Source organism: Sordaria macrospora, chromosome 2, assembly GCF_033870435.1.
Source record: "Sordaria macrospora chromosome 2, complete sequence".
Taxonomy (NCBI): domain Eukaryota; kingdom Fungi; phylum Ascomycota; class Sordariomycetes; order Sordariales; family Sordariaceae; genus Sordaria; species Sordaria macrospora.
In genome coordinates this window covers 1,126,959-1,152,640 of record NC_089372.1, presented here as the reverse complement: position 1 = coordinate 1,152,640, position 25,682 = coordinate 1,126,959, and the positions used below count along the sequence as shown (strand labels likewise).

Here is a 25,682-nt window from a genome sequence, read left to right as displayed (position 1 = left end):
CCCCGATGTTGTTCGAAAATGATGCTCAGTCTGGAGATGGGGGACAATATTTTACATCATCCAAATACGAGCGGATCCATGGAGAATTTGGAGCATCGAGTTGGCCATATACGTCGGAGAAACTTCCACGAAATATCAAACCTCGACAGAAAAATGGGGTCTAGTTCCTTCGCTACGAGAGATGGGAGGCGTCGGTTTAGTCAACCACACCGCTTTTTCCGTTTAATGTATCTTTGGATATTTCCCGAATCAGCGGAGGATGTACTACTTGAATGAGGATTGCTTACCTACTCATGAGTTGGATTTTGAGATTGCAAATTGGACAACTTGACCAAGGTAGGAAGGGAGCAGTTAGTCTGATCTACGGGGCTTTCATTACATGGTAAACGGACATTTCGACCGCAAATAGCTGATTAACGCCGCTTCAATTCCAATAACTTGTTGAGTAATGTGGAGGTTATATGTGCAAGTGCTTTCAGTTTCCTCGCTCAACGTCTATCTCACACCTCTATCGACTAGATGTAAATGGCTAGTGCAGACAAGAGCAGTCCAAAACGACTACCTGAGTAGGTAGATGGAGACCAGAGCAATGGCCCGCCGAGTTGGCTTGCCATTTGCAACCGTAAAAGAGACCAAACCGCCTAGCACCACATCAGAAATTCATCTCCTGAACCTGTACAAGGAGCATATGACTACTACTGGAGCATACTACTACTCCAGGAAACGAATTAGCGATATTCTGTATGTTGTATTCAACACTGCTTAGATTACAAGTAGCGTACGAGAACCTACTCTTAATAATAGAGTTGGCTGATATATTTATATGCTTGCCTTTCTATACGCTACCTTGATTTGAAGTGAACGACAACTATCCTATCCTATCTTGGAGCATTTGAATTGAGTCTTTGAGCGCACGTTTGACGTGAGAGACTACCTAGGTAATGATCGTGCAACACAACACGCCTTTGCCGGCAGTGCTGTTGTTATTCCATGTTTATTCAGAGGTCAATTCAACTATCTACCACCACTACATCCCTAAGACAGATCAATCATGTAAAAAGTGACTGTCAACCCTCTCCCTGCCGAGTGTCCACGCCTTGCCTTTGCTCATCGCCCGCCAGCATCGTTTGTTTACATTCAGTCATTCGCCCCTTACTAATGTCCTGGCGTCGGACTGCCAGCAGTACTGTATAATTCCGGGCCATTCAGATTCCAGGTTAGGCCGGCAACGCAGGGTTATACATGTGCCATTTGCTTCTACAGCCAGGTACATGCATCGAAATGCAACTGGCAGACCTTTAGCCCTACGGAATCCGCACGATTGAACCTGACCTGGAATCTGAATGGCCCTGAATTATACGGTAGGTGGGTCCGGGGACATGTGAGTGTCTTAAGGACGGGAAGGTATGGGACGGAACGGGACGGAGAGGGACGCAACTTAACGGGCAAGGAATGGACGAGAATGAACGGAGCTCTCCCTTCTGACTTGGATACTAGGTAGGTGAGGTAGGCAAAGTAGGTACGTTTGCCTTCCATGTAAGTACCTCCTCGTTCTCGCCTCTCGATCATGCAGTGAGTGCCGTTCGAAATTACCTCCCAAGAATCGGTTCCGGCTGGAACTCCTTCAAGAATCAAGATCCGGTTCGAGTCGGAGTCCCTTCCGAGTTCCAGCTAAGCAAGCCAGTACATACCTGTACATATACATTGCCTCGATCCGTCCTGGCCCCCGCAGCCTTCCGTGCAGTCAAGATCGGTCCCCCAAAGCTTGCACTCCTTCCGTCTATGCAACTAACTGCAAGGCCAACGAAGATGCAGCGACTGCCCTATCTATGTATGATCGCGACATTCCCTAGACCTGATCTATTACCTCATCGAGGCAGATACCTTCTATGGTAGATGCTTAATCAGTCATGTCATGTTGGAAACAGCAAAGCACTGCATCCAGATACATGTACCCCTGTGATTGTTATCTTCATGAGCCATTTCACCCGTTTGATAGTTTCCAAGTTATGTATGTATGCCCTTGACCATTACATATGTAGGTGGAGGTAGTTTATGTACTCAGTATGCTAGGAGAAAGCCACCAACTAACCAAAACACCGCAAAGGAAGAAGAGAGAAACAGACGATCTAGTACGTGTACGTGCTACTGTGTGTTACTTTTGCAAGACTTTTGTCCTCGAGTCTTTGAGTGCGCCTTGTTTCCGTGTGGATTAACGATTAAGACCTCCACTGACCACTTGGCCAAGGGGACATTCCATCATTCCTTTCCGAGAACCGGCGACCGGTGCAGTGCCTGACACTTCGTGAATTGGGAAGGAACCACCTTTTATCCAACACCTCCTCCCATTTCCCAGTCGCATCTTCCACTTCTCTTTTGATCCCCCACCTTCCCCCTCCCCTCTTCGCCTCTACTGCACCTGCTCACTTGCACACCCCACCCCACTACATCACCTTAACCACCTTCCGTTTACCAAGTAAACATCATCAAAGCAGGATTCAACAATACCGGCAGCGTAAAGTGCGTAACCGCCATGCTAGCGAGCGGATACACACTATACAGCTTCTGGATCTTCCACGGATGGGGGAAGAAGAACCATCCAGCGACGATCAGACCGGTCATCAAGAAGCAGTACAAGAAAGTGAACTTGAAGCGCTTCAGGATGCGGACGATTTCCTGGCCGAAATGGACTTCCTCGACTTCTTTCGCCGTGGCGCCCCACACCATGTCGATCTCGAAGAAATGGCAGAGGATAGCCTGCGTGATGTGGATGGAGATGCCGCCGAGGAAGATGGTGAACATGGGGATCCATTTTAGGTTGTCGATTACTAGTGAGGGAGAGGGGTTAGTATTGGGGGTAGGAGGGTATGGCAGGGAAAGGAATAAGGAGGAGGATGGAAACTTACAGCCGGTAAGGAGATTCTGCTTATTCGTGCGGTACCGAAGGACGGCAAGCGAAAAGTTACCCAGAGCGGTAAACACCACGATGATCGAGCAGTAAATGGCAAACGAGTCGAGGTAATACTTATCGTAGAACCCTTCGAACCAGCCGGTCAAAAAGTAGTTCATCAGCGACAAGCTCCATGCCGCTGCGATGGCATAGTACGTCCCGATGTAGGCGCAAATGGTCAACTTCTTGGGCAGGGCGATGCTGGAGCCGAGGAACTTGCGGAACAGCGGGGTGAAAGGGCCGCGGATGACCCAGAAGCGGATGGGGTGGAACAACAGCTCGTTGCAGCCGTAGGCGTACTTCTCCCAGCGGGCGAGCTCGTCGTAGACGGTCAAGCTGACGCCTTCCTTGAAGCCTTCACCGGTGTAGGAGGCGTAGCGGAGGGAGTAGCCGGCGCATTGGAGACGCAGGGACATGTCGAAGTCTTCGGACACGTGTGACTCTGACCAGTATTTCTCGTAGCCGTCTTCCTCGTAGCTTGCGGCGTCCTGGAGGGATTGCCAGCGAAGCATGGCATTGTGGCCGACGAAGGGACAGGAATCACCGCAGGCAACGGCGAAGGTAATGGCTGTGTAGATCAGGTTGGTGAACCAGGTGACACTGCAAAGAATGACGGTTAGCCATGATATATTGACAGAATAAGGGAAACGCAGGAGTTCACTTACCCTCCCTCAAAGAACGAATCGGAAACGTTCATGACGCCAGAAGCGAACTGGAGAATGGCCACCTCAGGGCTCTGCTCCATCTCGCTAACAGCATCCAATAGACAGTCAGACGGAACACGAGTATCAGAGTCAATCAGCAAGATGTAGTCGCCAACCCGAATATTGCCTTCAGCCCAGGTCCGGCCTTCGTCTTCGCGCAGAACCTCGTTCAAGCACTGTTGATAGGCGGCTGTTTCGTGGTCATTGGTCCAGTTACTGATACGGTTGATTGTGCTCAGCTTTTCCTCGACACGGTTGCTGGTGTGGAGTGCGTAGTTCATGTTGCTGGCCTTCTTGAACTTGCCACGACGAAGGAACACTGTCTCGCCATCTTCAAGATTCGGCTTGGGGTTATGGGGCGGGCGTGCCACCCATCCGATGTTGTGTTCGTCGTAGAAATCGCGGCGTGCTTGGGCTTCTTCATCGCTGATGAGCTGCATACCGTCGTCGTTGACAAAGATGTTGGCGGTACCGCCTTGCATCTCGTAGGTGCTGATTGCTTGTTTGACGGAGACTACCGTAGGCTTGATAACAGCCGCGAGACCTTCTTTGTATACGGGCATCTGGAAGGTGACATGGGGCAGCGTGTGCAGGTGACGATCAAGCCTTTGGGGTGGCTTCCCGCTGTAGTATTTGCTGTTATTATCAATAGAGCTGATGGGACCGAAGACCTGGAACAGATTGCCGGCGAGTGTTTGGAAGAAGAACTGTAATACCGATAGTTAGCATCTGGTGTGATGGCTGGGATGATTGTTGTCTCGATAACAGAAGCAATTTCGGGGAAATGCGTACCAAGCTCACGAACAACTGAATAGGCGAGACCGCCAACAAGGCAAATCGGATATAGGTTCCGTCCACAGATGCTTCGTACGCAAGCGCTCTCCATCCGAGACCGAGACATGCAACGCACAACGCCATAGTCAGAGCCACGATGAATGCACTTTCCAGTCTAACCGGGCGTTGCTCGTTTGCCTGCTCCAACACATTCCCGTCAACTTCCTGCACATTTGTTGTCACATTTCCTTTCTCGTCAGCTTCCTCATCATCTGCATCGTTGTTGGTGCTCCAGATGAGCTCAATCAGCTTCTTCTCGAGGTCTTCTGCCCAGGAGAGGATCTTCTCGGGCTCATCGGCCCACACAACCAGAATTTTGGCGTCGTCAATGAATGCAGCAAACTGATGGAGTTGACTCTTGGGCAGATCCGACATTGTGCGGAGGATCTGCACACGCAAACCGTCCGGCAGCGGTACAAAGTTGATATCACCTCCCCTCCTGCTGATGCCGTTCAGGATTGTGCGGACAACGTGTGTGTTGATTGTCATGGCACATCGGACATTCATCTGCGTGATCATGGCGTAGAGCGATTCGGGGATAGCCGCCATTTGTGGTGGATAGCAGATGAAGTTGCCGCGTGACTCCTTCAACACGACGCCTTCGTATGGATCCACGCCTGTACTGTACTGCTTTCGACACATCTGCTCGAATAGCGAGTTGACCATCATGTCGTTTCTGACCTTGGCCACCACACCCGAATCGCTGTTTCGGACGTCTCCAGCCGGAAAGATAGAATGCCGGAATGAGTAGGAGCCAGCCGTAGATCGCTTGGTCGAGCCGGCAGTAGAGGGCGTCAACCGGCCATTCTGTTTCCGTGAGCCATGGTGAGCCGTACCTGGTACTGCGAGCATACCCCCGGGCATTGGAGACGGGGTAATCGAACGGGGTGTAACTGCAGCACTGCCATCGTATGTTGCAGGACTCGATGGTGATCCTGGTGATCCTAGCCCGGAAGGTTTCTCGCGTTGCTGCTCGGGCAACTTGTCGTCTTCGTTACTCTTACGAGTTGCCCGTCCATCGTCCCGCTCGACCGCCGCCCGCGTGGGTGTGAAGTATGATCGGAAGGCCTTCATTGTCGTCTCTATTTCTCCAGTCAATAGCTAGAAGGAAACAATTGAGCCCGGCGACCTTGCCGAAAGGCCAACCCAGAGAGATCACCCTGCAGTGTTGAACGATGAAAGAGGGGATGTGTATGACGCCGGTGCACATCTGCAATTGTAAGCTTGGTTGTGAAAGTGGAAGACCCCAAGACGCAAGATGAACAAGCAGAGAAGAACCGTGGTGCATCTGATAGGAATTTCTGACTGATAAAGCGCTGACAACCTGCACCGCAACTTCACATGTCGCCGCCCTGTTTTACCAAGCAGCTGGTGATGCGTGGCCCGCACTCCTCAATGTCGACCGCCACAGAATTGCTCCACCGTCACCTTCATCTTATTTTTGCGTTTTTCCCCTGCCACCGAGTGATAAGCGAATCTGCAAGGCTGCATCCTACACGACCAGACCTCATGTCAGGATACAGCTGAGGTCGTGAAGAGTGACATGCAGGAAGTCTAGACGTCTGGAGTCTACGGTTCATTCTATGCAATGTTACCCACCCACTTCGACAGTCGGCCGTTTCGTCCAACATCATTCGTCCATATACCAAAACGGGCAGCTGAGAAGGATGACGGTAGCGAAATCGCGAGACGGTTTACGGAAAGGTCTACCATCGCTCTCACAGACAAGCCTGACTCTTGGACTATGAGGGTACCGTTTGACGGATCGAATCAGGCAAGCTCAGAACGGGCTGCGGCAGAAACAGAAAGTCAGAGAAACCACGTCTTCACATTCCGAATGTTTAGGAGACCTAGGTTTGTTCCATGTGTGTCTTCTGATTGGACGGTTCAGTATTCGGCAAGTGGCCAAGAGGTGAATGAGCGGAGAGAACATCATTAAATCCAACAGTAAGCGGTCGACAGTTGCCCAGTCTGGGTATCGTGGTGTGGTGGAACATGGCCTACATATCAACACCTCGTATGCCGTGTAACTTGCAGAACCTGTTCGGCCTAGCATTGATGGATTTGGCCTATTGACAGCCGACCATTTGATGCGTAAAGAAGCCGGAGTAACTCTCACAGCAGTAGTGGCCGCCTGGGCTCTGTATGGTACATTGGCCAATACCATCTTGCCGCCAGTCTTGAGTCCTTCCAGACGATATGCCACGGCTGATGCAAAGGCCGGTCAAGTCCTAACAGGTCGTTCGATGAAAGATGGCAAAGGCCGTTATCTCCAGCCTCGGAGTGGTCGGCGTAGATCATCCATTTAAGGTTTAGATCCCACAATCCCTGTAGCCCAGGCTTGCCCAGGGAAGTCGCCGTGGGTTTCTCCAAACGTGGTTGCGATTGCACGGTCCGTTCTCGCCGTGAAACCATGACCATGGGGGTTTGTTGCGATATTCTTGATTGCCCCTCAATAAATACGAGCTTGGCACAAGAACATCTTTGAGGTGCCTTGGACGCCCAAGACGCCCTCATTTCTAAACTCTAGGGCTGATATGCCTTCGTGTAGATCATCGGGAAAACAAATTGGCTCTGGATGTGATGAGACATACGATGGAGGAGCGGCGCACGCCATGAAGCAAGACTTCGGAAGTCGTGAAGAATGAGGTGAGGGACAGAGTTTCGACTGGCCGATGCTATCTGGAGGGGGTGCCTTTCGATAAGAATCGATAGCGAAGGCTCGAATGGCACCGTAACACGCATGGAGGGTCTTCAGCTCGCTGCGGCCTGGCGAGTCTGGGCACTGACGTTCCAGCTGGCGCCAATATTCATTACTTCTGCACGAGAAGCGTAGCGCCATCCAGTTGCGATGCGTGCCACCGCAGGCAGTGTTACTTTTGGTGTTGAGAGTAACGGCAGAGAGAAAACGGAGTGACCCGTAAACTCGTACCGTTTCTGCAGACATCAGACGTCGGCCAGCCAATCTATCTCCAGCAACATTGAAGATTATCGTTCCGAACCTTGTATACTGATGCTTCATGATGAACTGACCGTGTCAGGCCGCAAAATGGCGTTCTTGGTACCTGCGGCTGACCGTGAATGTAAGAGTGATGCAGGCGCAAGATTGACCGACGCCTCTGGCCACGCAGAGCTTTCTCGTAAAGACCCCCACGAGCGGCAAGCGATGATTGAATCTGAACATTGAGGGCAGGTCGAGCTTTGCGTGTTCGTTCGTGGAAACACACCGATCTCATGTCACGTTTTGGGGGTTCCCGTAAGTAGCCCTTGATATTTAGTCTTCACTTGAGAGAACCTGATGTTAGGAGGATGACGGTCTCAGACAACCCCTAGGCCTTAACTCATGCCTTATCGTTGCTTGGGCAAGGGGTCCAAAACCGAGAAGCGGTCCAGCCACCGGGGCGGGTAAGCCTGACTGCCTTGTGTAGATTAAATGCATCCTGACCAGTCCAGCACATTGGATTATCGGAACAAGATGTGCGGGTGTCGTTCGGAACTGGGTTCGTGACAAGGAAATGATAGGACGTAGCGGGCGTGATAAGGCTGTTTGGGGTCTCAGGAGCGGGTTTCTATTTTTGAGACCAGTCTCGCGGGACGGAAGGGTGAAATCGAAGCTGTCTTATACGGCCAAGGGTCGCTCGACTGATCCGTGGTACTGGTGAAGATACCCTTCCACCTCGAACCTCGCACCTTGGATCAGGCAATGCCCTGAGTGTCGGAATACCTAGAATCTGGTGGCTGATCAAGTCAAAACGCCACGCGCGTGGCTCCGAAAGAAATCCGCTGGCAAGATACGTGGTCGAACACAGCACAGCATCTCGCCAACATGAGGCGCTTTGGATGCCGGCGCTAGCTCTTGACCTTGCGCTGTGTTCGTCATGAGATACGGCGATACGGCGCCACAGTAGCACACCATTGTGCCCAGTCGGCACTTGGAAGTTGTCCAACATATCGCACAGTCGGGCTTGGAGGTTGTGTTGCCGTCGTGTTCTTAGCACCGCCAAGATGAAAGAAAGCCTGACATGCCGACGCCGTGCTCATGGCTGTTCTTTTTCTTTCGGCTTCCGGGACTTTGGACTGATTGACCGGATCGGCGTTGAGCCTCAGCACTAGTCGGTTCCGAACTTCAAGGGGCAGTGTAACGCTGGAGACACCGGATGTCTTGGTCCGTGGATGGTTGTATGTCCAATGATCCGGACAAGATCAAACGTCGGGCGGCCGACTCGAGCATGTTGCGGCGCCGACTGTGTTCAGTTTAGGTGGTCTCGAACAAAACGCGTCAGGAATTGCGCGTCATGATTGAAGTCGAGGGAAATTGTCGTAAAGAAGAATATCATCGTCAAACACCAAGCAAAAAAACGAAAAGCTGGAGGAGATACTCGGTTCCCAGGTTCGGTGAGTGTGCAGTGTGATATTCTAGTAAAAAGAGGGGATCACCAACCGATCGGTAACCAAAGTTGGTGCGAGGGGAAGAAAATTTGCAAGGTCACATGTTCATTTCCTTCAACTCGGTGAAGCAAGGGAAGGCACGAGGGCACTTCTGTCTTCAAGATGGGTGGTTGTTGAGAGATCGGGGAAGGAGAGACACGAGAAAGAAGCGCTGGCTGCCCCACCTTCCAGAAGCGTGGACGAACTGATCTCTAACAATATCCCCTGCAGGACAGCCCGGTTTAGTGCCCTGTTTAGCGATTTCAGTGGCTACAATGTGGAGTCATTGGACGGCGGCTTACAAGGAAAGCGGGCCTCTACCATTCCTTCCATGGATTGTCGTCATCCATCAAGACGTCAAGCTGGTGTCGAAAAACAACATCCCTTCCACTTCCTCTTTGTGATTTGTGATGGTCAACTTGTCTTCTTCAATGTTGCGATAATCTCCAGTTTATCATTGCTTTTCCCCTATAATTCTGTTTCGTCCTTTTCCGGTCACCCTTCCCCTTTGTTTGATCCAGTGATTCCGGCGTTCTTGCTTATCTGGTCCATCGCTATCACCGATAACAACGGAATCAACACCGACGGCACTCGATTCTTCGATCCTCCGAATCCTTGTATCGGCACCATCAACAACCGTATTGCCGACATTCGAACATGGCCGTCTTTGTAGATCTTGAAGACGAGGATGTCGACCCCGGCCAGGTTCAGCCTTTTCATCATGGCTTGAACCTGCCGGTTAGGAATGGTACTGGAACGGGGATCGTCACCGACATCGGCCGGACCAAGATGGAGGGCGAGGGCAGCGTGAACACTGAGAAACATCGCGAGGAGGCTCACGAGCCCGCTGTCAGGGAGAATCCGAACCAGAACTCCCGCATGACACTGGCTTTGGGATGCTATCCGTAGGCGGCCACCACCACTTTCCACCCCGTTTTCTTCCACTCTTCTAGATCCCCCATGTTTGACATGTCTTCGGATTCTCCCCTCTCCTTCTCTTCACGCGAACGGGAGGGGTGAATTACTGACTCAAATCTTCCAATAACCAGTATCGTCAAGTCTCTGGCTGCCTCCATTGACTTGAACACGCTTGATAGCCTGTCGCGAACCTGCCGGCAACTAAGGGCGAACCTACTGCAATATCGCAGGTCGCTCCTTGATTCCACCTTGCATTGCTCCAACGAAGACCTTCCTATCGACCCCGATGCGGTTTTGCGGTATCGCGCTCGTACCACCAACTGGTTTTACATGCAAGAGATGGGAAGATCCAATAAACCTTGCAAGGTCGGTCAATGCGCTCGCGATATGGTTGGAGGATGTCGTCGTTGCGGAACTGTCGTTTGCCGGGTAAGTACATGATGTTACCATGGTTCTTTGGAGCTAAAAGAGCTGACCAGTCCGAAATTTGTTGTTAGAATTGTGCCATCAAACCTCCGGCACCGATTGTGCTCCGCGACCGACACCGCCGGCTGTGCGTACCATGCGCAAAGGCGCCCATCGGGAATCTCATAAAGCCACCCCTTGGGCCCAAGTTTTCCGTCGAGTCGGACGAGGTGCAAAGAGCCATTTGCAAATGTGACACAGACGGCGTCTGGCTTTGCCAGCCATGCGGTAAAACAATACGAAACGACGATTATGATTACAAAAGGTAAGCTGGTATGCCTCCACCCAATTCACATTAGGCGCTGACATGTCATCTATCACCAGCATCTGGAAATGGCGTAACCAATACACCGATGTCCTCGGCGGTCTCGGCACAGGCATTGGCGAAGGCGATCGCGGTGTCATTTGCGGCCGCGGGAGTGACTGCTGCGCTGCCCGGAAGCGAGAACAGGAGATCGACTGTGACGCCGAAGATGCTCAAGAAGCCGACGGCACCTATGTGTACACTCCGTCTCCCTCCACCACCACTGTCTCGAATGATTCCAACATTTCCATCGCTCTGTGGGGCACCGATACTGCCAGCACCGCAAGCAGTAACGGAAGTGTAAACGGTAGTAGCGCTTCCTCGTCATCTCAGGCGGGAGGTCTTGGCTTTACCCTGCCCAGTCTCGAACGCAGAACCCCTAGTCCTATGCTGAAGCCCGGCTATGAGCGGCATGAGATCGAAGGCATCGGCGGTGTGGTTAAGAAGAAGCTGGTCCGGATGATCAAGGTCGGGGCTTGCGTTCCTGAGTGGCCTGACGAAAGGGATCGAGGCGATATCCTTGGCCGGGAGATGCAGGCAAAGGTGAGGAGTTGGTGCGGTTGGTGCTGGAGGGCGATTCCCGGAAAACTGGACTACGAATTTGCCAGACAGGAGGCCAGGTGCAAGGCGCTTGAGGAAAAATAGGAAACCGGGGTGACCAGTACAGGCGTCGTAGTATTTTGGATGACAGTCGTAATCGTCGCTTGCTGGGGGATTTGCTTTGGACTAAAAGGGTATGGAGGTTTTTGGAGTATATTAGAGGAAGGGGAAACCAAGATTGTAGCCTTACGAGGTGTTGTGGGTTTCGGATAACGTTACTGGCTTCTAGTCATCCAGACGGACAATATTCCGTTGCTCCCGGGTAGGGACTGTTTCCTCAGTCATAGCGGAACCCCGAAAATTGGGTTTGGTCCGATGGCTAACTTAAGACTCTTAATTGTCTCTTCACCTCTGTTCTCACTTCGCCATTTGCTTTGATGAATGCCGCGCGAGTGGTATTTGAACAAAGACATGAGAATGACATGGACATATGTACAGAGGTGTATTGCCGGCTCAACGTAGGCTTTCACCACTCATCACGAACCCCTATCCGACCCGACCCATTTTCCGTTTCCCCATACCTATTCCTGATCGTACAAGGCGTGCAAATAGTCGTGACCAATGCGTCTGTCTGTCTCCCCTTTTTATGCGCTGTGCTGTGACTAGTAATACAAAGTGGGTATGGCAACAATCTCCTCCTGGCTCGCTCTTCGTGCCATGGCTGGCGGACTTGGGGTGGTAGATCGAAGGAACTAGCTGACTGGCCGGTCGGTCGGTCGGTCAACGACTGGGGGGTTCGAGTTGCTGGTGGTGGTATATCTATCACCCGTCCCCTTTGCGCCTATCGAAAATCCGCTCACTCACTGGCCCGACGCGCATAACGATGGGCTGAGATGAGCTAAGCTAGGCAATCGTCCTGTTCCCTTTGGCGCTATCCTCAGACGGCAAGATAAACAGGTGTCCCTGTCCCAAACCCGCCAGCTAGACCAAAACAGCGGGTTACCAGAGAAAAGTATATATACCGCGCGCGGGAAGCAAAGCAACCAAAAGCCGGACCAAACCAGACCAGACCACTCCCTTCTTCTCATTTCTCCCTCACCCGCTCCCTCCTCCTCCGCCCTAAACCGTCCTCTTCCTCTCGCCCCTCCCCCTTCTTCAACAACGCTTTCCCCAACAACCCCAATCGCAATCCCAGTCCACCCGATTCCGCACTTATATCTCGCCACGATGCAACATCTCCTTTCTCCTCCTGACATCCAGCTTGGCAGCCGCCCTGCGGGGGCCCCAGCTCTCGGCGATCCTGGCACGCGCGAGCTTGTGCGCCTCCTGGTGCTCACGGGGCGCTTGGGTGCACATCATGATGAACACCTTTGTGCAGTTGTACTTGTTGCTGAGGTAGGTGACGCTGTACTTCTTGGGGTCCTTGGCGCGCAGCTGGCGGATCTCCTCGACCTGCTCAGCCGTGACGTTGTACGACTTTGTGGGGTTGTAGAGGACGGGCGGTAGCTGTCCCTCGGCAGCGGCGTCGGCGGCGCCGGCCTCTGGCGTAGTAGTAGGGGCAGCTTGAGGAGGAGTCTGGAAGAGCTTGTAAATGTTGGCGCGGCGGCGAGGGTCGGAGCGCGGAAGGAACTTGAAGGGCGTGTGGTACACCGAGGCCTCGGACGACGGAGGGTTGAAGATGATGCGGTCGCCGTCGACGGGCACGTCGAGGAAGGACTCGTGCGGGGGGATGTTGAGCATGCGTTTTGTCCGGTTCGCGGTCGATTGGTAGCGGACGGAAATGCCGGCGGCGACGGCCGGGGTGGTGGTGGAGGAGAGCGCGACGCGGCGGCAGCAGGTGGCCGCGGGCCGGAACAGGGAAAGAGATGCCTCCATTTTTGTTGACTCTGTTTGTTGTCTGTTGGTTTACACTCTAGGTGACCGTCGTTGCTGGGCTTCAGTGAAGAAGTTGTACAGACGGGGACGACGGGATTGGTCGGAGAGCCGAGGGTGGGTGGAATTGTCAAAGGAGGGGACGAGGTTTCGGGTCCGGGTTGCAGGCGGGAAAAAAAGAGGCGAGGACGGATCAACAAGTTCAACAAGAAGAGGATGATTATGAGTGTCTCGCTCTGTTACTTTTTCAGATTCAAGTTTTCCGTCGCAAAATTGCAATTGGACGCCTGTCGACTTTTGGGATATCGCGAATGGGAGGAGGGATTCTGGTCGTCCAAATTGTTCACCCGTCCACCTCGAATCGGCCTCGTTCACGTTCAGCGTCTCTGTCTCTCAATCGAGCTCCGCGCGGGCTCGCCATCCCACATTGGACATGAACTTTTTCTCGGGAAACCGCTTATCAAAGTCACGTGCAGAGTGCACGGTCCAAGTAGGTCGGGGTTGAAGGTAAACAACGCTTGGGCCACTCAACGGGAGCTCCGGTTTATCTGCTCCACTTCTCCGCTCCAATCCCCGATTTTCTGCGGACCTTGACGGCCGGCTACAGTGGGTCTCTTCGGTTCATCCCATGTTGTTTGATAACTAGTCCCGGCCCAGCTTGCCCGGTTGGTTCGGGCCGCTGGTACATTCCGTTTTTCAGTTCACCTCAGTCCGACGACCTTCCACGTGTCTCGGATACTGCTAGTTAGTCATTACCTGTCCAGATTTTCCATGAGTGGTCGGAGACTACGGGTACCGCATGAACAGGAGAGAAGCGTATGAAACAATAATCATACTGCTTGTACACACAAGGCACGATCACGCTGTTGTTCGGTCGGCCCATTTGGCCTTCGTCGGAGTGTATCGGACACCTTTGAGGCGAATTGGAAACGCGTGACGGTTATGCAGGGGTTTCGAGGTGAGCTAACAAAGCTCTTCACATTTTCGTCACCCGAGTTCGTAAAGACCTCCAAAAATACCACCAACATCAGCATTGAACATCAAGGTGTGTACAGTAGCTGAGATACCTACGCGGATGGCTTCAGCTCCCTTTGAAGAGCCACTCACCTGACTCACCGTGACTCCCTCTGTAAAGAAAGAAAAAAAGACCCTGGAAACAACAAGCGAGTTCGGTTCCCAACTGAGGTTTGCAACCCCGCATTTGCTTCCCCGGATTCCTGGGTTGTTGTTAATGGTCCAGGGGGAGACGCAATGGTCTCGGGTCTGTCTGTTGCGCCAGGCTGTGTCGTGGTCCTGGGAAGCAACCACAGATGCAACGGTTTGTATACCTTGAGCAACCGATGTTGGGTATTGTCGGGCCCGAGTCTAGAGTTCTGAATACAACCGGAAGCTTAAGAAGAAGGTCTCGAGATGGATGATGGATGCATGGCATGGAATGGCATCGGTAGTGTGCACAAAGCGACACAGGTGTGAAGTTGTAAAAGTTTCATTGTCGGACGCTGGGCGTGTGACGTAGATAGCGCTTTCCCCACCTGATTCTCTTCTCAATTTCAGGGTCGAAATGCCAGGCACATCCAATACCCCACGGCATCAGGTGCCCTTTCTGTGATCGACAAGTGGGCTGAGGCCATGCCCTAATTCAGTAAGACGACGCCGGAACTTGATCCGACACTTTGACTGAGGCGAGACCCTTTTGCAAAAGTTGTTGTAGTGTAAGTGGGAGGGGCTTTGATGGAGTCATTGTGATGACTTGGTGATGAAATCTGATAGAATAGTGAGCTGAGTGTTGTTGATACCGTTGACGCTGCAAGAGGTGCGCAAATCCCATCACTGCGACCGACTGCGACCATGTGTCTGGACAGTCATACAGTCAGTCAGTTCGTCTCAGCAGAGTATCAGGTCGCGGCAACCAAAGGGAAATATTTTGATTGCATTGGTTTCCATTATGCGACACGGTGGTTTTCTGGTCGGCCCAATCAAGCCCTATCTCCCGGATTCCTTCGACATCAGGTACGACTCCGTATCACCAGACTCATATCACCTCCCGCATCCGGCCGACACTCTCTTTCGTCCAAAAACCCCCTCCCTTGGTCCAACGCTTCTCAGGGCTGAGTTTGAGGTCTGCTGAGTGATGCACACAACTGACTGTGGCCAAAAGGGGTTAACCACGCCTTCCAATCACTTGGGTCTTATTGCCGCAACGAGAAAAGCTTTGGTAGCACACCATGGTCCAGAGAGAGGGGTGAGAAGTTCGGGCCAGTATCGTGAGATACACAACCGTTTGTAGAGTCAATGGCTCAACAACCGTCAAGCACGTTCTCGTGTCGGCTTGTTCCTTGCTCTTCTCAAGAATATTCGCTGCGGAATTTCCGGAGCTTGGCGGCTAGTGAGCATGAAAGTTGGACCTTGAAATGACCAGAAGGTTAGAAACAAGGCCTTTGGCGTGTCATCAACTGTGATTCAGACCAGCCTAGACAGTACTTGATATCGTGATGGTGATACCTCTAGGAACTATTCCATGTTTTGTCATTGGTGATCTTTCGACCGAAACGAGCCTTTACGCCCTTCGCATGACTCTCAGGCTACCACGGCAGTCCATATTACCGTATTTTACATTGATACTAGCTCCGAAGAGTTAGAGGAGGAGAGTGGGTCGGTTTGGACCGTCGTCATCCATCCGTGGATCTTGATTTATTTTGTTATCACAGCTCGTTAATAGAAAAGTTGGGCTCGACAAGCGGGCCAAAGAGAAACAGGGAGGAAAACTCTTTGTTTTCTTTCGTTCCGTGATATAAACTTCTTTCCACAATCTGCCACTTGATTTGCATTGTCCGACTCTCGGACTCCGCGTACAACACGTCCAAATCTGCAAACACTTCCAACAATCCTCGACGCGTAAAGAGCAGAAAAGGTCCCAGAGCTCTAACAAACACTAACTCCCAAAGTGGAATTTGCGGCTTTGGTCAAGATCGCATCAGACTGCAGCGGGCAGATCCAGGGGACACCCAGCACTTCGTCGACAACGACCCCATCACAGCCCGCCAAGGGTGACCTGAAGCATCCACTATCCGGGGCAGGTCCAGAGAAGAGTCCTAGCTTCGACTTCTGCATCGGGGCATCACATCACACACTGGTGCCAGAGTGGTGACTGCGACTGGACGGACACACACCAACACAAACATCACCCTTCGGTCGCTCCCTCCTTTCTCCTCTTCGTCCTCATCCCGCGATCCTTCTCTCCCACTCACCACAAACCCGGACGTGCTCGAACCTTCCTTCCTTACCATTGCACCAAAGCCGACCCGGGCAATTTTTTCTTCTCTCGTCTCTTCACACCTCGCCATCGCAAGAGACGCAATCTACACTATCAACCCCAAAAGTGTCAAGGTTGGTTATTGGACAACTTGGTAAGGGCGCATTCTTCTCTCTCTCTCCCCCGTCCACGTCACAGTCGCAACCGCAATCGCAGTCATGGTGAGATGGGAGTCATGGATTGTGGTAATCATCCATCCCACTTGAGCCTAGCGATGCGCAATGGGCATGCGACAGCCTCGCGAATTGCTCTTTGTCCCATCCTGGGCCAAGATGGAAAAGCTTGTGCCCTGTTCGTTGTTGTCGCGACAACAATAGCCATTTCCACCCCCACTGTCGCCGCCAGCCGAAATTGGGGGAATTTCAAAACCAGCTCCATCTTGGATCACCACCATGTCTGCTCCATGCTCGTGCTCTGAATCTGAATCCTTGTGTTCCCAAAATAGTTCGCGCTGACCAGATCCCGGTGTTGATTCTAGCCTCCCCACCCGTGTCCCGACTTTGAGAAGCTTTAGCTGGAAGCTTGAAACTTGCTCTTCTTTGTCCTCTATCTTCGTCCCAAACAACCAACACCATCCGCGCTCGGCACTTCAAATACGACTTTTTGCGCATCTGCATATCCCCCAGAGTCCGAGATAACCGAGCACGATCCAGTACTATCACAACACACACATCATCATTATGAGTCTCGCAAGCACATCGCTGCCCCAGGGCGGCCAGAGTATCCCAAGGTTAGCGGGCCCGTTTGAGTCCGATTCAGGCTCTGGAAACGCGACCCCACGAGCGGCGGCCGGAGGAGAGGGAGGAGCTTCGGAGGAGAAGAAGGCCAAGAAGCGCAGCCTTTTCGGCTTTGGAAAGAAGAAGGAAGAGGCATCGTCCGTTTCGAAATCGCCTGCCCCATCTACTGGCAGTGGAAAGGCCACCTCTTGGGTTAAGAGGTCAACCGGTGCCTCGCCTGTTCAGTCCGACGTCTACATTACACCACAATCGCCCGGCCGTGGCTTCACCTCGTCTCCACGACTTTCATCCCCAGCTGGTAGCCAGATCTTCGAGCGCGACGTACAAGAAAGCGCTTCCATGGTCCCAAATTCACCAGCCATCCCATCTCACATCCAGACTGAGAACTACATCCCGCCCGTGCTTGACGCCTCTTCGCAGGCCATCACCGACAAGCGCCTTGACCCCGATACCGTCGAGATCATCACACATACCTCCCATCAGCCCGCCGCCGTGACGGTGACTGGAGCTGCCCCCAATCCTGTTCCTCTTTCCCTTGAGGCAACCTGGGCAGAGGAGCTGGCCGCCTTCACAGCTGGCCGGGGGACAATACCTGGAAACGAGACAGCTTCCAACTACGGCAGCTTTGATAACACGGATATCCGCCGTCTGAGCTTCATCTCGTTTGCCGACGTCGTGCAGGCCGAGCAGCAACAGGTTGCGGGTTCGCGCGATAGCTTGCACTTTGCTGGCTTGACCAGCCTCACCCCCACCGGCGTCAACCGTTCACCCAGCCCAGTTCGCTCCCCAGTCTCCTCTTCTGGCGGCCATAACACAAGTCCCCCAACTAGCAAGTCTGGATCGGTGAAGGGATTCGATATTGGTGCTATCCCGGGATCCCCAGGCAGGAAACCACTTGGTAGCCCAACAAGTCTTTTGCACCCTAGCCCGGTTGTCAACGGCGAGATCGCGATTGAGACCATGTCCCAGGCGCTACGGAGGACGGGAAGCGGAGATTTGAGTGGTGGTGTGAGGAGCTTCCCTGTAAGCCCGATCTAAGCCAGGAGGGTAAAGAGGCAAAATCAACGGGCTGGAACGACACGAGCCGGTTGCGACATTTGATCGACCTCTATTCATCAGCAACTCGCACAGAAAATGGTTGGGGAGAGTCTACGTGGAGGAGGATGTGATACCTTTTCGATTTTGCGACATTCAGGTTGGTGCTGCTGGAGGGTGACAGGAGGAATATTCACCCTAACAAGGGATGAACAATCGTTGTTACTGTTTCTCGACCATGGGGATGCTGACGTCTGGTTGACGGCCGTTTTTTCTTTCACCTCCGCTTCTTTGCTGGATCTTTAGGAAGGGAGGGCTGGATGGGAAAGATTAGGAGTTTCCCGGGTTCTGGTTCTGTTGTGGTTTTCTCTCCCTCTCTCTCTCTCTCTCTCTTTTCTATATCCCCGTTACTTGTTATCCTGTTACCCTGTTATTTCTTTTTCACTCATCTCTTCACTTCTTGTCACCCGTTTGCGAACCTATTCACCATTTAACTTTTTTTCCCTTCTCTTACTTTTTCACAAACATTTTGATGTTGTTTTACCAAAATACCACCAAGGCACACGTCATGGAATGACTTGCAAATTCGACAGAGAGAAAGTTTCGAGCTTAGGAACCACTACCACAACAAAAAAGAGAAACAGCAGCTTTATTTTGTTGATCGTTCAGTGAAACTTCATACGAAACATGACAAGTGAATTTGGAAGTGGATGGGTGTTGATATGAGATGAGATCTGGTCTAAACAGTCAGCTGGGGCTAGATGATCGTCCGCTAAATCTTTGTGTCAAGACTAAGGCGTAATATCCAGGAAGATTATTTACGGATCCATCAACTCGGTCGGCCAGGATCATCCAAACAGCGGAGGAAATTATGCCATTGATGATCAGATACCCAATGCTTTGGGTGTCCCGGTGTTTCAGAACTCGGTTGACGTCGATGTCTCTGATTTCGTGATCATTTAGCTACGAGTAAATAGTAGTTTCCAAAACTGCGAAATTGGTACTGTCAGACAACGTGACATGTTATTCAATATCCACATGACGGTCACCCTGAACAACCTGAGTTAACAACCAGTGATTCGAATTTGCTCATATGGGGGCTAAAGCCAACCGGATTTTACTTAAAGCAACGCCTGATAACATATTCTGAATTCGTCATGACCGTCGCGAGAGGCCTGTTTCCACCCATCTTCATCCTCATCACACACCCCGTCCGACGTCCTAAGCATACAACCTAGTAAACCCCTCCTTGGGCGGCTGCAACCAATTCCGCTTATCATACTCCCTCCCCTCCCCACCCTCAATAACATGGAAAGTATAGATAATCCTGCCCTTCTGGCTCAAGTTCCTCTCACTCCTATGCAAAATATTGCCATGAATGAGCACCAAATCCCCCGCCTTCACTTCCCCAGGCACATACGCCTTCTCCTCTTCCTCCTTCCCTTTTATCGCGTCCGGTTTCTTATCCTCCCCATACTGTTCACCAGGCGGGAACCTCGGGCCCTCATTATCCACCATCTCCGTCCCTTCCTTCTCCCCATTCTTCCTAACCAGCCTCTTCTCAATAGGCGCCCACAGATGCGACCCCGGCAAGAAAGATAAACATCCATTCTCAAGCGTGGCATCCTCCAACGCGTACCAGAACCCTACCGCGCTAGGCGGATCGGTATACAAAAACGTACTATCCTGATGAGGAGGCACCGCCCCGCCTATCTCGGGTTGTTTGCAAATGACCATACTTTGCAAGCACCGCGGATCCTTGAACCCGAGATCTTTCGCAACAGCCGCCGGGCGCGCCTTTAGGTCTTCAATCCACCCCTTCTCATCCTTAGGGGAAGTAGCCAACAGGCTGGCAAACGCAGGGTTCAAGCCGTGCAGGTAATGACCGATTTTGTTGATCGCTTTGTCCTTGGGTTTGATGAGGTTTCCAGAGCTGTCGAAGGCGTCTTCTTCAAAGAAGAAGCGGATCTTGTCGCCGGAGGAAAGAAAATAGTCGTCGCCGACGTGGTCATGGCCGGTGTCGCCGCCGGTGCGGAAGCGGGTCAAGGGGTGTGACGAGAGATCGAAGTCTGAGAGAAGGGTGTGCGTTGTGGAGAGGAGACGGGAGACGGTGGAGGGAGGGAGGGCGCGGGGGATTATGAGGTAGCCGTTTTCAAGGAAGAAGGTGAGTTGGGAGGGGGTTAGGCCGTCGGTTTTGGTCTGGTCCGCCATTGTGTTGGTGGTGGTGTTGGTTGTTGGTGAGTTTCGGTGGAAGGAAGAGATGTGTTGATTGCTCAAAGCGCTGAGGTTGAGATGCGATGTCGAGATTCTCACTCCGTGTTAAGACGGAAGGGAGATGAAAAATGGGAGTCAAAGTGTTTTAAAAAGAGTTGATGAAGTTGAAGACGAAGTGAAGTCAAGCCGAGCTGCTGTGGTGAACCCCACCTTGATATACTGTATAGCCGGTGGTGACTGCACTAACAGAACCCCTCTCCCAGACAAGGTCGATAAGAGCCCCCTCGTGTTGAACGAGGACCTCCACCGCCGCCCGCTAACAGTACCCGTTACAAGAGCCGCGTCTAAGTCAGAAGAGGAAGCTCAATATGATCGCCTAGCCGGCTATTACGACACCAAATTGAGGCCCGAGACAATGGTTCGATGAGCGAATGCTCGGCACGGCTAAGATAAACCGAAAGGTTTAAAACTTTATTCCCACGTTTTTCGCGTAGCGACGGATAGGATGACCTGGGAGCCTGGGTGATAACGATCTTCTGGTGGACCATCTGTTAGTTGATGTAACGTGGGATGTTGGTGTTAGCAGTTAGCATCGGGAAGCTCCGAGCTCCTCTGAACTGGGAAGTGACTGTGTCTACCGGCGAGAGACGGTGTTGATGAAGGCACGGTAATGATCATCTCAATGTCTCTTTGAATATAAACAGATTACAGACCATACTCTCATTTGAGAGAAGCTTTCATCTGATATAAAGCTGACTGAACGCAGATGCCTCTCCTTGTACCACTTCCGGGTTAGGGTTCGCTTGCTGCCTAGAAGCTAACAGCCCACACGTGCTCACGCTCTCTAGGCGCGATTCCTGACCCCTGCATTCTGCCCCTCCGTCGCCAACTTTCACCTAGCAACGCGTCGCGATAATCAACCATTACGAACCGATACCATGCCTGCGCAATGGCCGATAATGCAATAGTACTCTCGGATGACGACCCTACCTTATCTTTCGACGAAGATGTTCACTTCGACGTCGAAAATGCCCGTCCCCAAAGCAGCGCTAGCGCTACAACTACCTGCTTGGGCAAACGCAAGTTGAGCGTCAGTTCCGATTTCGAGGAAAAGGTCGAATGGTCAGACGATTCCGACGATGGAGAGAAGCTCAAGGCACGGCGACTTGCGAAACGACGTGCTACTTCTGGGAGAGGTAGAGGCCGAGGAGGGAAGGGGAAGGGCTGGGGAGGACAGAAGGCTGCTGCGGCTACAGATCGGGCGAGAGACGACGAGATCATCGAATTGAACCAGCCCACCGTCAAGAAAAAGGAAGAAACCGACTACGCCGAAGCCTTCATTCCCGATTATCTGTTGAAGCGCCGGAAGAAGTTCAACAAGGACAGAGAGGTGTTGCGCAATGCCGGCTTGAAGTTACCGCCAGACTACCAAGACATCTACTTTTCCGACGACGAGATAGGGGCCAGGCACGAGCAACGTCCGAAGTTTGATGAAAGCTCCGGTATCAAGCCTTGTCAACCCTACAATGATGTCGAGCTGGAGTACTCTGCCGGTACCATTCCCGCTTGTATCGCGCAATACCTCCGCGACTACCAAGTGGAAGGCGTCAAGTTTCTGCACCAAAAGTTTGTCTACCAGCGAGGCTGCATTCTCGGCGATGATATGGGTCTGGGAAAGACTGTGCAGGTGGCTGCTTTTCTTACGGTAGCATTCGGCAAGACTGGAGACGAGCGTGATGCAAAGAGGATGAGAAAAATGCGGCGAGCTGGCGATCTGTGGTATCCGCGGGTCATTATTGTCTGTCCCGGATCGCTCATCCAGAATTGGAAGAACGAACTCAACCGATGGGGCTGGTGGCACGTCGACATCTATCATGGATCAAACAGAGAAGATGTACTGCAGTCAGCCAATGCAGGACGTCTCGAGGTCATGATCACCACCTACGACACGTACAGGAACTGCCATGAGGCAGTCAACACTGTCGAGTGGGATTGTGTCGTGGCGGACGAGTGTCACGTCCTGAAGAACAATGTGTCCGAAACCACTCGCGCAATGGACAAGATCAACGCCATGTGTCGGATTGGTTTGACCGGCACCGCAATACAGAACAGATACGAAGAGCTTTGGACGCTCCTGAACTGGACGAACCCGGGATATTTTGGGACAAGGGCCGAATGGAACGAGTCTATAACAAAGCCTCTGACAGCAGGCCAATCCCACGACGCAACCCTCAAGCAGCTCAGTATTGCCCGTACGACCGCAAAGAAGCTGGTGCAGAACCTCCTTCCAGAGTTTTTCCTCCGTCGCATGAAGAGTCTGATCGCCCATCAACTGCCGAAGAAGAGCGACAAGGTGTAAGTTGACCATTCGCATCGAAGGAAAGCAAGCAGCTTCTCGTTCTAACTGTTACCATACAGGGTATTCTGCCCCTTGACAGACGTTCAACGCATCGCCTACGAGAATTTCCTAGACGGAGAACATCTCACTTACATCCTGAATGCTTACCATCCTTGCAAGTGTCACTCTGGACGAGCTGCAGGGTGGTGTTGCTACAAGACCCTGAGTGATGGTCGCTCGTGGAAATCCTACGTTTTTCCCAGCATCATAACGCTCCAGAAGATCGCGAATCATTTAACGTTACTTATCCCTTCATCTTCCGATCCCAACGACAAGCAACGTTCGGAGCTTAACGTGCTCCAGACCTGCGCTCCGGACACGTGGAAAGAGCTTTACGATAAGCGGGACTCCATGCTCACCCTCGCAGACCCGGAGTTCTGCGGAAAATGGAAGATTCTGAGAAAGCTCCTGCGCTTCTGGCACGAAAGCGGAGACAAGGTGCTTGTTTTCTCTCACAGCGTGCGACTGCTGCGAATCTTGCAGCATCTCTTTCACAACACCAGCTACAATGTCAGCTTTCTCGACGGTGCTCTCAGCTACGAAGAGCGACAACGGGTTGTCGACGAGTTCAACACGGACCCCCGACAGTTTGTGTTCCTCATCTCCACCAAAGCGGGAGGCGTCGGCTTAAACATCACGTCGGCGAACAAGGTGGTCATCTTTGACCCGCACTGGAACCCGTCTTACGATTTGCAGGCCCAGGATCGTGCTTACCGAATCGGCCAGATCCGAGACGTGGATGTCTTCCGGTTGGTCTCGGCTGGTACCATCGAAGAGATCGTCTATGCTAGGCAGATCTATAAACAGCAGCAGGCTAACATTGGTTACAACGCTTCTAACGAACGTCGCTACTTCAAGGGTGTCCAGAGGGACAAGAACAAGAAGGGCGAGCTCTTTGGGCTGGAGAATTTGTTCACTTTCCACGCCGACCAGGTCGTGCTCAGGGACATTGTCAACAAGACCAACATTGCCGAGGCGAAGGCTGGTGTCAACCTCACCGATATCGACCTGGAAAAGGCCGTGAAGGATGAAGACGAAGAATTGGACTTCATCAAGAAGGAGAGCGAGGATAATGACGACGACTCGGGCATGAGCTCGCTTGCGAAGCTCGTCACGGCAGAGGACCCCGACAAACTGCTTGAAGCCGGCAAGTCCAAAAAGCCAAAAAGCGATGCCATTGCAGCCATCCTTGCCTCAGCGGGCGTCGAGTACACCCATGAAAATTCCGAGGTCATCGGCACCAGCAAAGTCGAGGCGCAATTATCACGGCGCGCCGAACTGGCAGCAAACGTTGCAGACAGCCAGCTTTTTCCAGGCGTCAATAACGCTTTGTTCGCAGACAGTACAGACAGCAGCGATGATGATGAAGACGAAGACGAAGAAGACCTAAACGGGCCGGCGGCGCCGAACAAGAAGATGCTTAGGATGCATTACAAATTCAACCCGCCCGAGAACGCCAGGAGACGGCAGTTTTGTTCAATGGCGAAAGAGTTCGGCTTTCAGAACGCGACCGACTTTGCGCTGGTAGTGGAAAGCTGGACGCAAGAGCAGCGGCGAAATTGCTTGGATACCTTTTACAGGAGGCGAGAGGTCAAGTTACTGGAGCAGGAGTTGGCGAAAATGGAAGCAAAGAAAGAAACGGAGGATGAGGATGATGAGTCAAGTATGGTTAAGACCGATCATGATGATGATGGTGAGACAATGAATGTTGATCTCGATAAAAGCGGTCGCGATGGAGATGGAGATGGAGATGGAGATGGACATATTAGGTGAGTCAAAGTCGACAACAGATGGTGCCGGAGTTGAGTTGGTGACGAGAGGCGAGATCGCCGAGAAAAGAGCGGTCTCCGGCGCAGCGGAGAGAGGCGAAGGAAAGGACCCACTCCACGGATCCGGAGCTCTCGGATACGGGGCTCGGCAGGGAACGAACCCTCGCGCTGGCGCCTCAGCTTATTCACCCCCGGTGCCGAAGGCTGAGGCTGAGGCTGAGGCTCAGGAACGGCAAACTGACGATGATGAGACCGCCACAACCGTTTCTAATGTGGTTGACTCGGGTGCATCCGCCGTGGCCGTCAAGACGGAGGAGCATGAGGAGGAATCACGGGCGGCGGTTACCATCGGCGCCGGAACGTCCTCCGACAAGACCACGGCGACAACGGCAGCGGCGGAGCAGAAGAAAAAAGTCACCACAATTTTCCTGTATGATGACGAGGATGATGAAGACGACGAACTCTGAATGGTTTTTTTTCTGGTTTTTTTTTTGTTGAAGAGAGCTCTTCTCACGTGGCGTGGCGTTTCTGACATGTCTCAACTTTTTGACACACTGCACTGTACCCCTGCAGTTACAGACAGTTTTTGGTCATCCAGGACAAAAAGTGGATTTACGGCGTATATACGAGACAGCGGATCTCGTCGGAACGGTTTACCTTTCTCCGACCGTTTCATTCATTCATTTCATTCATTCATTTCATCCAATTATTCCTTGCATGCAATCAGTTGCCAACCAGTAGGATTTGGCAATGTAATACCACTACAACGTACGGTACGACGGCATGGTGTTGTCGATTGTCTGTCATATGGCTTGACACTTTTGTATCGTTTCCCCGGCTACGAACGGTAACAGTCGTGTTACACCAGAAACCCATCAGGTCAACAAAAGCACGAGCACATGCTTATCTGTGCATGTGATGCATGTAGCAGTCAGTCAGTCGTCTCGGACCCTTTCGACATCTTCTCATTTCCTTTTTGCTTTCCACGAAGGGGCGGCCCGTTGTCGAACAAAAATCGATGTCAGGAACAACACGATACAAACGACCGACAAGCAACGGTAACACCCAGCTTTCGCTATTCATGGGTTCTGTTTCGGTTGTTTGGGGTCCGGTCCGGGGTACGTACCGAACAAGTGTGGGCTGAGTGGGCTAAGTGGCGGCTGAGTGGGCTAAGTGGCAGCTGACTTGGGGCCACACTAGA

At 52.3% G+C, this 25,682-nt stretch overlaps 6 protein-coding genes across 6 annotated transcripts; 3 read left to right on the top strand and 3 right to left on the bottom strand.

The window, feature by feature from the left end:
• Positions 1-1,860: 1,860 nt before the first annotated feature.
• SMAC4_04376 (uncharacterized protein) lies at positions 1,861-5,746 on the bottom strand. The gene is made up of 4 exons (XM_003343670.2): positions 4,447-5,746; positions 3,616-4,361; positions 2,907-3,550; positions 1,861-2,828 (listed from the first exon to the last, which is right to left on the bottom strand). The coding sequence occupies exons 1-4, from the start codon at positions 5,560-5,562 to the stop codon at positions 2,470-2,472; spliced, it is 2,865 nt and encodes a 954-aa protein (XP_003343718.1). The 5' UTR covers positions 5,563-5,746; the 3' UTR covers positions 1,861-2,469.
• A 3,500-nt stretch (positions 5,747-9,246) lies between these two features.
• Positions 9,247-12,259, top strand: SMAC4_04375 (uncharacterized protein). Its single transcript, XM_003343669.2, has 4 exons — positions 9,247-9,821; positions 9,966-10,263; positions 10,332-10,564; positions 10,624-12,259. Exons 1-4 carry the CDS (start codon positions 9,574-9,576, stop codon positions 11,246-11,248), a joined length of 1,404 nt encoding a protein of 467 aa, XP_003343717.1. The 5' UTR covers positions 9,247-9,573; the 3' UTR covers positions 11,249-12,259.
• A 96-nt stretch (positions 12,260-12,355) lies between these two features.
• SMAC4_04374 (mitochondrial 54S ribosomal protein mL58) lies at positions 12,356-13,018 on the bottom strand (the record flags this gene model as incomplete). The annotated part of the gene is made up of 1 exon (XM_003343668.1): positions 12,356-13,018. One exon carries the CDS (start codon positions 13,016-13,018, stop codon positions 12,356-12,358), a length of 663 nt encoding a protein of 220 aa, XP_003343716.1.
• A 2,982-nt stretch (positions 13,019-16,000) lies between these two features.
• Positions 16,001-18,794, top strand: SMAC4_04373 (uncharacterized protein). Its single transcript, XM_003343667.2, has 2 exons — positions 16,001-16,422; positions 16,807-18,794. Exon 2 carries the CDS (start codon positions 17,009-17,011, stop codon positions 18,101-18,103), a length of 1,095 nt encoding a protein of 364 aa, XP_003343715.1. The 5' UTR covers positions 16,001-16,422; positions 16,807-17,008; the 3' UTR covers positions 18,104-18,794.
• A 391-nt stretch (positions 18,795-19,185) lies between these two features.
• SMAC4_04372 (uncharacterized protein) lies at positions 19,186-20,487 on the bottom strand. Its single transcript, XM_003343666.2, has one exon. The coding sequence runs from the start codon at positions 20,309-20,311 to the stop codon at positions 19,322-19,324; it is 990 nt and encodes a 329-aa protein (XP_003343714.1). The 5' UTR covers positions 20,312-20,487; the 3' UTR covers positions 19,186-19,321.
• A 776-nt stretch (positions 20,488-21,263) lies between these two features.
• Positions 21,264-24,948, top strand: SMAC4_04371 (uncharacterized protein; the record flags this gene model as incomplete). The annotated part of the gene is made up of 3 exons (XM_003343665.1): positions 21,264-22,669; positions 22,733-24,375; positions 24,482-24,948. 3 exons carry the CDS (start codon positions 21,264-21,266, stop codon positions 24,946-24,948), a joined length of 3,516 nt encoding a protein of 1,171 aa, XP_003343713.1.
• Positions 24,949-25,682: the final 734 nt, after the last annotated feature.

What these genes read in the sequence shown, in the direction of transcription:
- SMAC4_04375 (XM_003343669.2), top strand. Translation starts at nt 9,574, where the DNA reads ATGGCCGTCTTTGTAGATCTTGAAGACGAGGATGTCGACCCCGGCCAG. An exon ending in GCGGAACTGTCGTTTGCCGG is followed by an intron (nt 10,264 to 10,331) that starts GTAAGTACATGA and finishes ATTTGTTGTTAG; the next exon opens with AATTGTGCCATCAAACCTCC. An exon ending in GACGATTATGATTACAAAAG is followed by an intron (nt 10,565 to 10,623) that starts GTAAGCTGGTAT and finishes ATCTATCACCAG; the next exon opens with CATCTGGAAATGGCGTAACC.
- SMAC4_04376 (XM_003343670.2), bottom strand. Translation starts at nt 5,562, where the DNA reads ATGAAGGCCTTCCGATCATACTTCACACCCACGCGGGCGGCGGTCGAG. An exon ending in TTCAGTTGTTCGTGAGCTTG is followed by an intron (nt 4,362 to 4,446) that starts GTACGCATTTCC and finishes TCGGTATTACAG; the next exon opens with TTCTTCTTCCAAACACTCGC. An exon ending in GATTCGTTCTTTGAGGGAGG is followed by an intron (nt 3,551 to 3,615) that starts GTAAGTGAACTC and finishes CATTCTTTGCAG; the next exon opens with TGTCACCTGGTTCACCAACC.
- SMAC4_04373 (XM_003343667.2), top strand. Translation starts at nt 17,009, where the DNA reads ATGAGTCTCGCAAGCACATCGCTGCCCCAGGGCGGCCAGAGTATCCCA.
- SMAC4_04372 (XM_003343666.2), bottom strand. Translation starts at nt 20,311, where the DNA reads ATGGCGGACCAGACCAAAACCGACGGCCTAACCCCCTCCCAACTCACC.